We start from the raw sequence: 14756 nt of genomic DNA, 5'->3' as shown, positions 1-14756 counted from the left end.
TCAGTTTATTCTGACTAGCAGAGGTTATACCCAGAGAATTTTCAGAGGACACCATATTGGGCACAGTTGCAATCAGACACAGATCGGGATGCAAAATGACACTGGGGCATGGGAGAAGCTGAGATCAACATGATGAGAACCGATAAACCCAAGTGACAAGTACTACCCTTAGTGAGCAGCAAACGTGCCAATAAAATAGGAAGCGGGAAGATGATGACACGGCATGGCATGAAAGGAGCCTGGCTGTAGAAGCACAGGTCAGGGTGACACTGATGGGGATGGAAGGTGAGCTGAGCATGGGGCACGGCACTGCAGGGGAGACAAGGGAGGCTGCCACAGGGGCTTTGGCCGTTCGGATATCCTGCCTGGGGGGGATCTATTGCCAGATGCGTGTGGCCTGCCAGGCCCAGCTGAAGGCTTTGGTCTTGTTCAGCTCCAAAATGGGATGCCTGAGGCTGCAGAGAGAGGGAGAAAGAAGACAAATGCCAACAGCACTTTTCAGCACGGGATGAGCCTGGAGAGCGCTTATGGCGCCGCTAGAGCAGAACGAAGTCACAGAATCACACAATCAATCACGTACGAAAAGACCTCTGAGCTCACTGGGTCCAACCTCTGACGGAACACCACCATGTCAACTAGACCACGGCACTACATGCCACCTTGTCTTTCCTCAAACACCTACAGGGACGGTGGCTCCACCACCTGCCTGGGCAGCCCATCCCGATATGTGATCAACCTTTCTGTGGAGAAACTCCTCCAAATATCCAACCTAAACGAACCGGTATGGTTCGGGGCACTGGCTCGGGCCAGCCCTCCCGCAGGAGGAACAGCTCCGTGCGGGACCGCAGCGTGCGGCTGCGGACGAGGCGGTGCTGAGGACCCCTCGGTAATGGAAGAGGAAGGGGAGGGGGAAAGGAAAAGAGACGGACGAGAGAAGAGGTGGCGGTGGTGCCGCTCCGCCCCGTCCGCCCCTCAGCTCCTTTTGGCGGGAAAACCGGGCTTTGGCGGGAAAACCGGGCTTTGGCGGGCTCGGGAGCGCAGCGCGCAGCCGGAGCTCGGCGCGTCCGCAGAGCCGCTCGCCCACCATGCCCGCTGACGGGGAGATGCTGAGCGCTGCCGCCGCCAGCCCGGAGCTCGGCGAGCAGCAGTACCTGCAGCAGGTGCGGCACATCCTGCAGCACGGCCACCGGCGGGAGGATCGCACCGGCACCGGCACCATCTCCGTGTTCGGCATGCAGGCGCGGTACAGCCTGAGAGGTGCGCACCGCCGGGACCCCCGGCCCCCTGCACTTGCTCCTTGCTCCTGCCCCTTCTCCCGCTCCCGCTCCTGCCCCTGCCCGCCGCAGCTCCAGCGGCACTGCCCTGAGCCGGGCTGAGTGTGGGGGTCTCACAGGCCGGGGCTGTCCCGTTTCTTCCCACCCGAGGGATCTGAACACGGGAGTTACGCATCCTCTGGCAACTCCTTACTTCATATGCCCACCTCCCAGTTCCAGGTGGTGGCATTGCCCTCTGTGGGGGAAAGCTGAAGTCTGTTCACCCTGGCAAATGGCTGGTCCCCGCTGACACTCTGAACTCTTTTGCAGATCAGTTTCCACTGCTCACAACAAAGAGGGTGTTCTGGAAGGGAGTGCTGGAGGAGTTGCTGTGGTTCATCAAGGTTCGGCATTTGAGTGTCTCTGTGGGTGGTGGGCCCGAGAGTGGCGTAAACAGAACGAACTGGTGGGCAGCATTAAGGCATTTGGGCAACTGCAGATGCTTCTGTTCCTGTGACAGAAGTACAACCCCCTAATGCTGTGACCACACATGGAAGGCCTTTATCTTCAAGACATTCTGGATTTTAGTGCAGACTGTTGCTACCAGTAGGATCAGAACAGTTTCTCTTCTATTTCTCTTTAAGGGAGAAAATTTGAAATAATGAGGGCTTGGGCTAATTTGAATATACTCTACAGTTATAAAGCCTAATACAGTCTCTTTTTCTGGTGTTCTAATCAGAATTAATAATATGAGATAGATAGTAGGCAGTTTAATGATCTGCTTTTTAATACTGAGATAGCTTGATTTGAACAGAAACAAGCAGTGTGGAACCACGTATGAAGTAAGACTGATGTAAATGCTAGGCTTTTTAGTAGCAAAAAAATGAGATCTAACAGAGCTAATAGATTAACTCAGTGTAATAAAATTCAATGATAGGTAGTTCATTGCAATATAAATGTTCTTTTATATGTTGTGATATTGTGCTGGTATGGGAGAGTCTACATAACTATTTCCTATATAGCAAGAATGAAATACACATTCATTTTTTAAAAGCTTTTGGTTTTGTTTTGGGTTGGTTTTTTGTTTGGTTTTTTTTTCAAATGTGAAAGACTAGACACTCTGCAAAACAGCATCATTTCTGTGTTGGATTTTTTTAGTGTCCTGATTTGGACCTCTTGTAGGATTCAGTGACATTTTTTTTGGGTTATTTTCTCATTTTTGTCATTTTAACAAAAGGATTTTTAAGACCTTAAGCCTACTATAGGTAGCTTGTCAAAGACCGTGCCTAGGCCTTACATTTTTTGTCAGTCTATTTGCATCAATCTGTAAAATAACATCTTGTTCTCAGCAAATATGAAATGACATCCCACAACTGACCTTAAGGCTGTTTGTGCATTCACAAAGTGTGAGAACCCAGAGTTAAACAACAGCAGCATGGCACTTCAAATTTCAGCCCAGGATGTTGCTCACAAGTTTTGTTCTGTCCATGTGCAAAAAACTCATCCAGTACATTAATTACACTGTTCTTCCTTTAGGAGTGGAGAAACACTGGACTAGCAAAGCTTAATAGAGCTGTTTTAAATAATTTCCTCTGTGTTGGAATTAGGATGCAGACTTCTCACTGTGTTTTGTAGGGTTCTACAAATGCCAAGGAGCTTTCTGCAAAAGGTGTGAAGATTTGGGATGCTAATGGGTCGCGTGAGTTCCTGGATAAGCAGGGTTTCAGCACCAGAGAGGAGGGTGATTTGGGACCAGTGTATGGTTTCCAGTGGAGGCATTTTGGAGCAGAATACAAAGATATGCACACAGGTAATCTCATCCAAATGCAGCCTTGAGTGCTCAGTGAGACAGCTGTGACACATCACTTCCAGAAGTCTGCGTGGAATGGGCTGTTCTTTGTTTGGTTTTTTTTTTGTTTTCAGTACAGCCTCAAATTGCAGCTCAGATATTAGACTTAATATTGGCATGTTGACGACCAGCAGAATACAGTTTTATGGTAACACAAGTGATACAAACTGTGAACTTACACATCTGAAAACTTACAGAGTTTCTCATTTTAAAAGGTCTAAGGCACAACATAGCATGGAAAAAAAGAACATGAAAAATTCCCATCTTACAATTAGATTTCCTTAAGTTGTGTTACTAATGGATATGTAATTAGCTTCAGGAACTAACATAACTATTTGACAAGGCTAATGGAATGGAATGGAATGCTGGCAGAAGAGTTCCTTGAGATGCTAATTGTGTATTACTACCTGGTTTGCCAGCTTGGGTCTCCCTGCAACCATAATTTGGTGTTGCTGCAATAAGAGTTACTGGAAAAAAGTAGCTACCAGCCATGCTGATTCATTGGCATGAGTCAGAGCACTGACCACTAATGGTCAGTTAATTTCAGAAAAATTCTTACATAGATTGTATTGACCCTAAAATTCAGCCTGTGAGTGTCATTGGGTGAAATGTAATATCCTATGCTACCCATGATTAAGGTTTCTTTCTGGAGCTAGATTCTGTGGAAATGTAGTTTTCATACCTGACCCTGAGAGTGCTAAATGGATTCATTTATTCATCTGTCAAAAATTTCCTACTTTTGACTGTGTAAAGAATGCTAGCACCTAGCACACTGGTCTGGGCTTTTTTTTCTTTTTTTTTTTTTTTTAATATATATATATATGAGAAGCAGCACTGTAGCATGCAAATTGAATGTCTAGAAAGGCATTTTAATCTGGAAATGCAATAAGCAAATCTGTCTAAATACCGTGACTAACTAGGTGGTAATAACTTGTCCATTCCAGTACAGATCTTATCCTATTTAGGTAACAAGTCATCATGAGTGATAAAATACCATGCTTTGTCCTGCTAGTTTTTTTGTATTGCAACTTTTGTTTTTTGGGGTTTAGTGATTATACAGAATTTTTAATTGGTCTTAAAAAAAGTCAAGTTGTTGAAAATGGAATAAATAGGAATGGTCCTATTTCAGCAGGTGCTAAAGGCACTCAAAGCAGACAAAAGAGTTGAGGGGACATAGGAAAATATCATAATGAGAATTTTACAAGCTCTAGAGCATCCTAAGAAAGACCAAGAACAACCTATGTTTGGATGGTGCCAACTTACTAATCAGTTTCAAAGTTGCCATAAAATCTTCAGTGGTTCCCATTTGGGTATTGCTTTTCACTGGGATATGGGCTGGATATTAAAAATACCATGACTTGAATCTGGTCGGTTTAGATCTTATTTCTTATATTTTTTTCAGATTACTCCAACCAAGGAGTTGATCAGTTGCAAAAAGTGATTGAAACGATCAAAACGAATCCAGATGACAGAAGAATCATTATGTGTGCTTGGAATCCCAAAGGTATTGAAACAGCTGGTGTAAAGTCAATGTGGTTACACATTATATTGCTGTGTGCTAAACTGTGCTGTGTTCCTGTGTCAACAGTCAGTTCCATTCGGTGTCCTTGTTCATTCTTTATAAAACTACCAGGAGTGCAGTAAAAATGGCCAGGGGTTATAATCTTGATTCTCTTTCTACTTAATCCTCATGTTCAGACTTCAAAAATAATGAACCTTCAGTGTTCCTCTCCAGGTTAAAGTGAGGCATATACCAGTGTCTTTGACACACAGTCTATTCAAAGACAGTAACTCTTATTTTAAAAAGGTAAAAACCCAAACCATAGAAACTAGATTAAAGCAATGTGTCTGGCTTTTAGCCATGTAATCTATTATAAACTTAACCCTTAAAACTGGAGAACAAAAATATTAATTGTGTTGTAATTTTCTCCTTGAACATAGATTCATATGGTGAACCTGTATCATAGGAATGATAGGGTCTGTTTATACATAGATATCCATTCACTTTGTAGGGCAACTTCTAAACAAGAGCTAGTGAAAGAGGATGTTTAACTTTCACCAGTGATAGATCTGTGCTTAAAAAAAATCACACAGCATTTTCCACTGTTGTCTGAAAGGGTATGCCACATGCAATTGCTGTTACTTTCAAGGGTAAACATTCTCAGAAGATATCTGGTGAAAGTTTTCCTTGCCAAGCTGTAATTTTACTCTACACTTTTTAGGAGTAGAAAAACACTCAAAAGATCTTCTGGTTTCTGATCTGTTTTTTTTAAATGATCATTACTTCTATATCTCAACAAGCACATTGCAGTGGGAAGAGAGTAAGATGAGGCAGTTGTAATTCACTTTAGGGTATATGCTTAATTTTACTCTTAATGTCTTCCTTTAGGGAATTCAACTGTCTCACCAAGGTTAGTAGAGATAAACTGCTGTGCAACATTATGGCATAAATCTGTTCTGTGGAATATCTGTTTATGACTTTCTGGTCATACAACCCAGGAGACAGCTTGTCATGACCTGGACTTAATTGCTTGGGCAGCAGGTGCTTATAAACAAGAGAAAAAGCAACAGAATGACAGTGCAGTTGGCTCTCTACTGTATCTCATTACGTGCTTGTTTAGGTTTTGCATCTTCTACATTCATAACACACTAATGCTGTTACTGTTTTCTCCCCCTCACCTTCTGTACCTCAATTCCTAGATATTTCCCTGATGGCTTTGCCTCCATGCCATGCCCTTTGCCAGTTCTATGTTCTAAATGGTGAATTGTCTTGCCAACTCTATCAGAGGTCTGGAGACATGGGACTAGGAGTGCCCTTTAATATTGCCAGCTATTCACTGCTCACGTACATGATTGCCCATGTCACAGGGCTGAAGGTAGGCTATTTAATCATTTTATTTATTCTTGTTTGAGAAATGAGGGACTAAAACATCTTCATGTCATGTCCAAGAAGAACTGGAATGAACATGCTGTTTGAAATCTTGCTGAAATACGTGTAAAAAAGAGCCCTGTGAATTCAATGTGAATTGCCTCTGGTTTTTATGAGCAGTTAGAATCAACAATGTAAGAAGTTCTAAATTCTGGTGAAGGAGAAAATCCTTTCAGGTCAAGACTGATCTGTTCACTAGTCTTAGATATCTGAACTGAGTGCTTGTCCTTATGGGATAGTAATATACAAGTGATTAGATTTTGTAGCATGTGTTTATTGGAAGTGAACAGTACCTCAGCAGTTGCTGTCAAGGTTCTAATTTGGGTATTCTGCCCACCTAAATTCCAGCTGTGTATTTTTTTGATTTCCTAATGTAGATGATTATGTAAAGTGGTAGTATGTGCTCAAATAGCTCCTGCCCTGACTTCAGAGCTGCATTTTGTAATTTGTCAGAGAAACTTAAATGCATGACAGTCTTGAACAAGGGAAAACCCCTTTTCTTTAGGGCACATAAAAAATTGTACTAGAAAGGCCTTCTGGGCCTAATCCTCCTGCCACCAGCAACATGAAGGGGAACTTCTTAAGACAGGGCAATAGGGAAGAATCAGACTTCACAGCAGCTGCAGAAATTAGTCCAAGATACGAAAAATAGTGAAGTTAAAAATTATGCCCAGCTGTTGCCTGTCAGCCACTTCCTCTCTTGGCTTTGGTGGTTTTCAGTGTAACGTATCTGAGGGCTGATAGGCACTGGTCAGGGGCCAGTAAAAGAGCCAATGAAACCTCCCCACATTAAATTTGATTGTTCAGGGGCTGCTAAGTCTCAGAACTTGCAAGCTTGCAAACCCCATCTGGGTGTTTGCCTGTGCCTGACACCTCCAATGCTGTTTAGTAGTGGCTGAGGAAACTGCTCTGAAACCAGCTTTGGTGAGTTGTACTTACTAGAGGTGGAGTGAAAAAGCTGGATGTCACTGCTGCACCTGTTTCTGTCCCAGTGAGCAGATCAATATTGCTCCATTCATTTACCAAAGCTACTGTCATAGCAATAAGATAGATTGAAAGATTAAATTTTTTTTTTTTGTAAACTAGTGGAAATTTCATTGTATTTTCCATTAATTATGCATTAGTCAGAGAAGTTTGTGCCCTTCACTGCTTCCAAGGATACAAACCAGCACAGAAGCTGCAATTCCACACTAGCCAGATGCTGAGAATCAATACTGTAAGTATTGCAATGTTTTGCTTTCTTGGAACCTGACTGTTTGAAAACCACATGTATTCTTCATTCTTTTCAGCCTGGAGAGTTCATACACACCTTAGGGGATGCTCACATATATCTGAACCATGTTGAACCTCTGAAAGTCCAAGTAAGTACTTGGTACTCTGTTTTTCTATCTTCCACAGTGCTTATTCTATGTAAAATTATCTTGATATTTTAAATATGCTTTTGCAGTTCTTAATTTGTGTGGCTTTTTTTCTCATTTCTATCCTAGTAACTGTAGTATCTTAACATCATCATCAACAAGTTCAGGTTGCAAACAGAAATACAATACAAACATGATTGAAATGTACATCTATGTACTACTTTAGAACCAAGTTAGATGTCCAGAATCTGTACTTTTAACTTTGAAAATAACTCCACCTAATCAAAATAACACAAAATAAAATGTCTTAGTGATACATCAGAAAAGGATGACTTAAAAATCACAGAGTAATACTATTTAGCTGAGAAAGGCGACATTTTCTTCAGAAAGTAATTTGTTGCAGTATGATAAAATCAGCGTTTGATTTGATTAGACTAAGCTTGGACTGATTGTCCTTATTATTAGTATGGTTGAAAACCATCCAGAGAAGTAGTTATTGATTCAGACCCAACCAATGAGAATTGAGAAGCTGTAGAATATTTGATGCATGTTTGGGTCAGATTTTCCAATTTAATTTCTCCTGGAAGGAAAGTAATCTGTAACCACCAGAACTGATTTGCCAACTGAAAGTACTTGCAGTGCATTTGGGCTATCAGGGAATTCACCTGAAAATTATGTTATTGCTCCCTGTAAAAATACTAAGGTGGATTCTACCTAAATGTATGGGAATTTTTTTCAATTTTTTTTTTCTTAGAATAAATCTTGGTGGGAAGGGAAAGCCTACATTGTGTAATCTGATTTTGAACAGAGATTGAGAACACAGAGTCTCTGCTTTCAAGTATTAGCTTTATACAGTAAGCTTGCTTTTATTTCAGCTTCAGAGGGAGCCAAGACCTTTCCCCAAACTCAGAATTCTTCGTGAGATTAAAGACATCAGCTGTTTCCGGGCAGAAGATTTTCAGATTGAAGATTATAATCCTCATCCACCTATTAAAATGGAGATGGCTGTCTAATGCTATAAACCAGCATTAAATATTAATGTGGAAATGTACCCAAGCTACTTAGTTTCTCTAAAGTGGTGGGGCTTTTATGTACTTAAGAAGTACTAATGTACAAATTTGCTTTACTGTTAAATAGTCACAGACCAGATTTGCCTTCAGTCCTGATACCCTGTAGTTGTACAGGACAGATGATTATTCCTGATATGCTATGCAAGTGTTAAGCCAGTTTTGTTAGAGAGCTACTTTTTTACAGGTTGTTTCAGTTACCAGTGGTCATTTCTGTTACCCTTGAGTTACTGTGTGTGAGAATCACAGGCTTACGGGCTTGATTTGGGACTGAAAATAAGAATTTGAATGTGTGATAGAGGCTTCCTTCAAGGTGGGAGAAATTGTCAAATATATTCTAAAAAGTGTATGTTTAATAAAGCTTTTTAAAAAATATCTTCTGGAAGGCACGATGCATATTTAATTCTGGTGTGAATTTTTATAGGTAGTAGTAAAAAAGGGTTGGAAAGCAAAGTGGCCTGGAGGGGGGTAACATCTGGCAAGGAAAAACAAACTTCCCATGGTCTTCACAGATGAACCATCGGGAAGGCAAAAGATTTTAATGGAACCTTGCTGGAAATACAATCTCTGTATAATGTCTCTGTAGCTGCAATTTTTTTTATTCCCCAACCCCACATAAATTACTAATTTGATATAAATCAAAGAGAGTTGCAGTTAAATACAGGTTACCAGATAATATTAGTAATCAGCTGTCTGTCACCATTTAAAACCAGATCCCACAAACATATGGACTACTTTGCAGCCTGAAGCAGGAAAACCTAGAGATCATAGTAGTTTTAAGAATGGGGTTCATTAATTAAATTCTAGCAGAATTCAGCTTTCAATTCTCCTTATCCTTGTAACTTCTGCAGTAACTTATAAAATTTCTCTTCAGGAATTTAATTGTGAATAGATGTGTGGTTAATAGTCAGACATAAGATATGCAATACATATTTGAACATGTGGAACAATGCATAGTAATTTTTAAATTAAATTTTAAAGTCAATAAACTGGTAAATATTGGAAAAGTTTACAATTTCAGATAATTTTAAGAATTTAGTAATCAATGTGCTTTCATTCCTGCATAAGAGGACCATTGACTCTTTCTTAAACCAAACTGATCATGACTTTGAAATTCATACTTTCTATAAAAATTATTTTCATGTCATTCTGCTGGTTTTTCTTATACTGATCACTGATATGCAGACAAATTTTTTGTAGCACAAAAAGTTGTTCTCTTTTCCTGACATTTAGCCCAACACAAGAAATTGCACCAAAAAAAATAAAAATAAAAATAATCTGCCTGTTGTAAGCACACCAAAAGTTAAGAGACCACTGCATATTAGAGAGGTTCTTAATATACACTGTAGTGCATCATTCTTGAAGAGAGATGATCAGACTGTGCTCTTTCATATTAGATCCTGTGAGAAGCTTGGAATGGTCAAACCTCATCCTTTTGTGAGGCTGCATTAAATGGATGCTCAGTAGCCAGCCTGTAGTCGAAACACACTTGGGTCTTCTCCCAAATTACTGACCTCACAGGTAGTAGCAGTGTTCTTGTTACCACACCTGAGAGTTTTGTCACATGCTCCTCCTAATAAACTTCATCCCAGCTCTACTAGTCTGATATTCTAAAGTCACCTAGTTCAGATGGTCCAGGTGTTACCTTTTCATTAATGGTATGTCCCAGCTGTAGGTTGTCAGCCACCTCTGTGTGCATACTTTTATAAGTTAAAGGTTCTAGAGTGTTCCTACAGTCCTCTAAAAGGAAACAGATTAAGCTGCACATTCACTTAGCAGTTCTGCCTACACTTAGCAAGTAAAGTTCCTCTTGCTGGAAACCGCTTTATGTAACACTGCGGATAAGGTGGATTCTGCAGGACATTTTAGCAAGTGTAGCCAGAGAGGATGTGAAGTAAAGCTGGCCTCAGGGCTTTACTAGTGGGAATCAGCAGTCTCAGTGGTTATCCAGGACAGGAATACCTAGCCAAGAGAAGAATTCAGAATGAGAATCATTTACTTCTCTTCATAAATTACAGAGAAGTTAGGTGTACAGACATACATAGCATACATAAGCACACCAGTCTCTATAGCTCTGGAAGAGCTGGTTTTCAGTATAGGAATTAGTTACAACTTCACTGTTTCCCTTTATCAGCACAGTTTGCCACCAATAGCAGCTGAAGTGAAGCTTACCTTAAAGACCAAGGTTTATGGTGCTCAAAAGATCAGAAAGATGTAAAAGGCATTTCAGCAGCACACTTTAATGTGAGTAAAAGTAAAAATATATTTTAAAATTCATAGGTATGAGACTTCTAGGAGCTTTCATGCAAAAATATGAGTATTTTAAGAAGTTTAATATATAAACAGGAGGTACTCAAGGAATTTTGATTTGCAAAATACGAATACAGTTTATGCTGCAAAGATGTCTACTATGACTGCAGGCCATATTCAGAGCAATGTTTTAGGCAAAACACGAGACATTTCTTTGATATTTTCAAGAGGTGCATCCTTGTATCATTTCTCCACTTTCCAAGTGCCATTCAACAACTCACAGATAGCAATGAAATTTCTTACTACTTTGGTCAGATATCAACTTCTACATTCCACCTTAGATGAGTTTTGTAACCCACACTATTTCTGACATGTTCTGGTATGTTGCAAAATTTGCCTTACTGCAGTACAATAAACAATACTAGTTATCTGATTATGGTAGATGAAGGATCAGGAAAGAAAGAACTGCTGAATTTTTGAGACAAGCTTACATCTGATCAGCCATCAAAATCAAGTCTTCTAATGAGTCTGACTTGGTGAGTTTGTCACCATAGTGACTGGCACCTGTGAAGTGTCTGAATATGGAATGCAGCCCAGGTTTTAAGTGCCTTTGTTAAAGCCACAAACGGTTCACATTCACCTGCTTGAAATTTAACTCGCCCTTCTAGCTTCCCTTTGCAGCCCACAGGAAGGTGAGCTTGTGGGGTAACATCACAAATACATGCTGTGACCACCATGTAGCAACATGTTTTTTAAGGAAAAAAAAAAAAAGAAAAAGAGCAATAACCACAGTCAGTTACTGGAATTTTTTTATATAACTACCCTCTTTTCATGCATTTCAGATAGCTGGATATGATCAAACATTATCAAGTGCTGGACTAATTAACAGAGGTCCCCAAATCCATACTAGAGGTGACTGCCACTCTAAGACATCCAAAGCCTTTCAGTGCATGACATGAAACAACAAAAGCTTACAGCAATGCATACAAGCTTATGCTCAGAAATCGCAATCATGACAGCTGAAGAAACTAATCAGGCTGCCTTGAAGGAAGGGGAGAGAAAGATTTTCTTATTGCTGCTGCATTTTGCAGAGGCTTTCTCTGGAACTTTTTGGCCATCAGCAGCACAGACAAGCTTTCATTCACACTTCCTTGTCTGCAGCTGTCAATTTGGAGACAACTCAAGGCCCTGGCTTGTAGAAGATATTTAAATATCATTCACTTGTAGCAATGTAAGAGAGAAAATGGAAAGTTAAGACCTGGAGACTCCCAAATTAACATATTATAAGAGCTGCTGGCAACTCATATAAAAGCATTTGAACAGTGTCCCTCCTGTACGTGTAAATCCAAATTATTTAAATTTAAATGAGAGTTCACATGAGAATTTGGATGAACTTCAAGGATGTTGTCAGTATTAAAAATCAGCTTATACTTGTAATGTCAAGAACACTGCACCTGACACAATGAACTGCGGTACACTGAAAAAAAATCAATGTGTGCCAAAGGGCATAGTTGTACTGCATTGACTTTGGAAGTTACTGCCACTTAACTGGATGTTGAATCTCTTAAGTGAAAGTGAAGTGAAAATGCTGAGTGAAAATGGTTGCTCCATTCCCAGCCATGGGCTCAATGTGCACAAAGGCACACTGAGTTTGTAGTGAGGCTATTATGTAATGCTCACACAAACTGACTGGGCAGCTCTGCCAGATAATTGCCTCACACACTCCCTCAAAATCTTTTTAGCATTTAGGCTCCTTTGGGAGCAAAGTCACACCCCTCTGGTCACCTACTGTGTCCACAAGGCAGGAACTAGGGGCACTCTGGGGACAGGATTCATCATGCTTAGAACTGGGCAGCTTTGGGATGTGCTTGCCTATGTGAATAAGCAGCTACTTCCATTTTGAGGCAGCTAAAGTGAAAATAGCAGTGATTCTGCTGTAGGAAATCATTCTTCCTCCTGGAGACCAGTCCAGCCAGATGAGAGATGGCCTTGTAGCTGAAATACACTTGGATAAGAGTTAGGATTCAATTTCTAGGTGTGCTACAGATTTCCTGTCTGGAGCTTGACTAAGTTGTTCTGTCAGTTCAGGCTTCATATTAATTTCCTGTGTTTCTAGTACAGATAATTGTATTCCCCTTATTCACATGGGAATTCTGTGGATAAATACATTAAATGTTTATGTGGTTCTCAGATGCTATGGTGAAAAGAAGAGAAAGGTTATATAAAACATCCCATACAGCCAAAATTCAGGACTGGCCTTTAATATACTAATGGATAATTCAAACCCATCCTGCTAGACAGTCATTGTAAAACACCCCTCTCTGCAAATAGTGTCCTATCTACTGGTAGACAATAGCTGAGTGTGAGAAGTACAGCAGTATAGCAGGGCTTGGTGTGAGAAACTGGCAGCAGAGGAATTATGCTAATGTCATCACTGCTGTTTCCAGTTGCTGCAGAGAACTGAGAATTTGTTAATTCACATTGTTTGGCTCTGTATATTTGGTGTCAATACTTGGCAAAAAGATGGGTGCAATAAAAACCAATTTACTTTAATCTGGAGACTGGTATTCTAAAAAAGTATCAGCCTGTCTGCTGACACCTCGCTATAAATGATATATCTGGGATTTAGTTCTGGTCTTTGGAGTCATTAAAAATAATTCATGCAAAAAGTATTTAAATATAGCTGACTGCAGTGACTTACTACTAATGCTAGCAATGAGTTTCCTTGGGGGAAAAGGACAGGTTTCACCCTTTTAAAATAGCTGCAAATGTACCAGACAAATTCCTTCTAAGGTCAGACAGGGCACTGAGTGCACTGACAGACCGTGACCAGTCTCACCTGGGGCTCACACATTCTGCCCACAGGCCTTATTTTCTGCCTGGCTTGCATAGTGTACCTGCCTCCAGCTGTGCTACAGCTGTGGACGTGTCTAGCCATGGAACAACACCCCATCCTGGCTGGACACACCCTGGGCCATGTCTGACCGTGGTTCTCCTCACTCCTGGCTTCTGCTCATCCCCATCCCCAGGGAGATGCCCAGTGCTTGAGGCTGGGGCCACCTCACCACCCCTACCACCCCTGCTCCCAAATGGAGGTGGGACAAGCCCCATGGGGCTCCCCGACAGCTCTCAGTCCTTGGGAGTGGCTGGCCCCCATGGCATCCTGCCTGCCAGGTATCCCAGGCTGCCTCAAGCCCTAAGCCAGCAGTGCAGAGCCAGGCCTGCAGCTGCACAGGACCTTGCCTCACAAACCTGGCACAACTCTGGGTTCTGACCCTCTGTTGTGGTTTAACCCCAGCCAGCAACCCAGCCCCAAGCAGCTGATCACTCATTTCTCCACCATCAGGACCAGGGGTGGAATTAGAAGGGAAAAAGCTGGAAAATTCAGTTTGATATATAGACAGTTTAAAGGAGAAAGCAAAAGCTGTGTACACAAATAAAGCAAAACAAGGAATGAATTCACTGCTTCCCACGGGCAGCCAGGTGTTCAGCCATCTCCAAGGGAGCAGGGCCCCATCACATAACAGTTACTTGGAAAGACAATCGCCACCACTCCAAATATTCCCCTTCCTCCTTCCTTCCCCATTTTATACACTGAGCATGACACCACTCTGGAATATCCCTTTAGTCACTTTGGGTCACCCGTCCCAGCTGTGTCTCCTCCCAGCCACCCCCAAGTTCCTTGCCAGCATGGCAGTATGAAAAGCAGAAAAGGCCTTGGCTTTGCGTAAGCCCTGCTCAGCAATAACAAAAACATTTCTGTATTATCAACTCTGTGTTCAGCACAAATCCAAAACATATCCCTTCCCTAGCCACTGTGGAAAAATGAGCTCTACCCCAGCCAAAACCAGCACACCCTCCCACAGCACTGGCCCTGCCCACAGGCTGAGTGTGACTGAACCCCTCACAAAGGGGATTTGATGCTCTTCAGGGGCCATCTGAGAATCCCTGCTTTGACCCCCACCCACAAGCCTGCCCAGGGCTCTGGGGCTACGCAGGATCTGCCTGAGCCCTCCACCTGCCTCCAGCAATCCCTGTTCCTTTTCCATT

The 14756-nt window shown here is 41.6% G+C and overlaps 1 protein-coding gene across 2 annotated transcripts; it reads left to right on the top strand.

Annotated features, from left to right (window-relative positions):
• Positions 1–992: 992 nt before the first annotated feature.
• Positions 993–8831, top strand: TYMS (thymidylate synthetase). 2 transcript variants are annotated; one of them, XM_033512233.1, is made up of 7 exons: positions 993–1257; positions 1584–1657; positions 2889–3063; positions 4505–4606; positions 5803–5978; positions 7156–7247; positions 7321–7392. In XM_033512233.1, exons 1-6 carry the CDS (start codon positions 1086–1088, stop codon positions 7234–7236), a joined length of 780 nt encoding a protein of 259 aa, XP_033368124.1. In that variant the 5' UTR covers positions 993–1085; the 3' UTR covers positions 7237–7247; positions 7321–7392. The 2 variants fall into 2 exon arrangements, with proteins under 2 accessions (XP_033368124.1, XP_015475319.1); XM_015619833.3 differs by lacking the exon at positions 7156–7247 and adding an exon at positions 8265–8831 and having other exon boundaries at positions 1001–1257.
• The last annotated feature ends 5925 nt before the right edge of the window (positions 8832–14756 follow it).

The sequence above is a fragment of the Parus major genome, chromosome 2, assembly GCF_001522545.3.
Source record: "Parus major isolate Abel chromosome 2, Parus_major1.1, whole genome shotgun sequence".
NCBI classification, from domain to species: domain Eukaryota; kingdom Metazoa; phylum Chordata; class Aves; order Passeriformes; family Paridae; genus Parus; species Parus major.
This window is presented reverse-complemented; position numbering and strand designations above follow the sequence as displayed.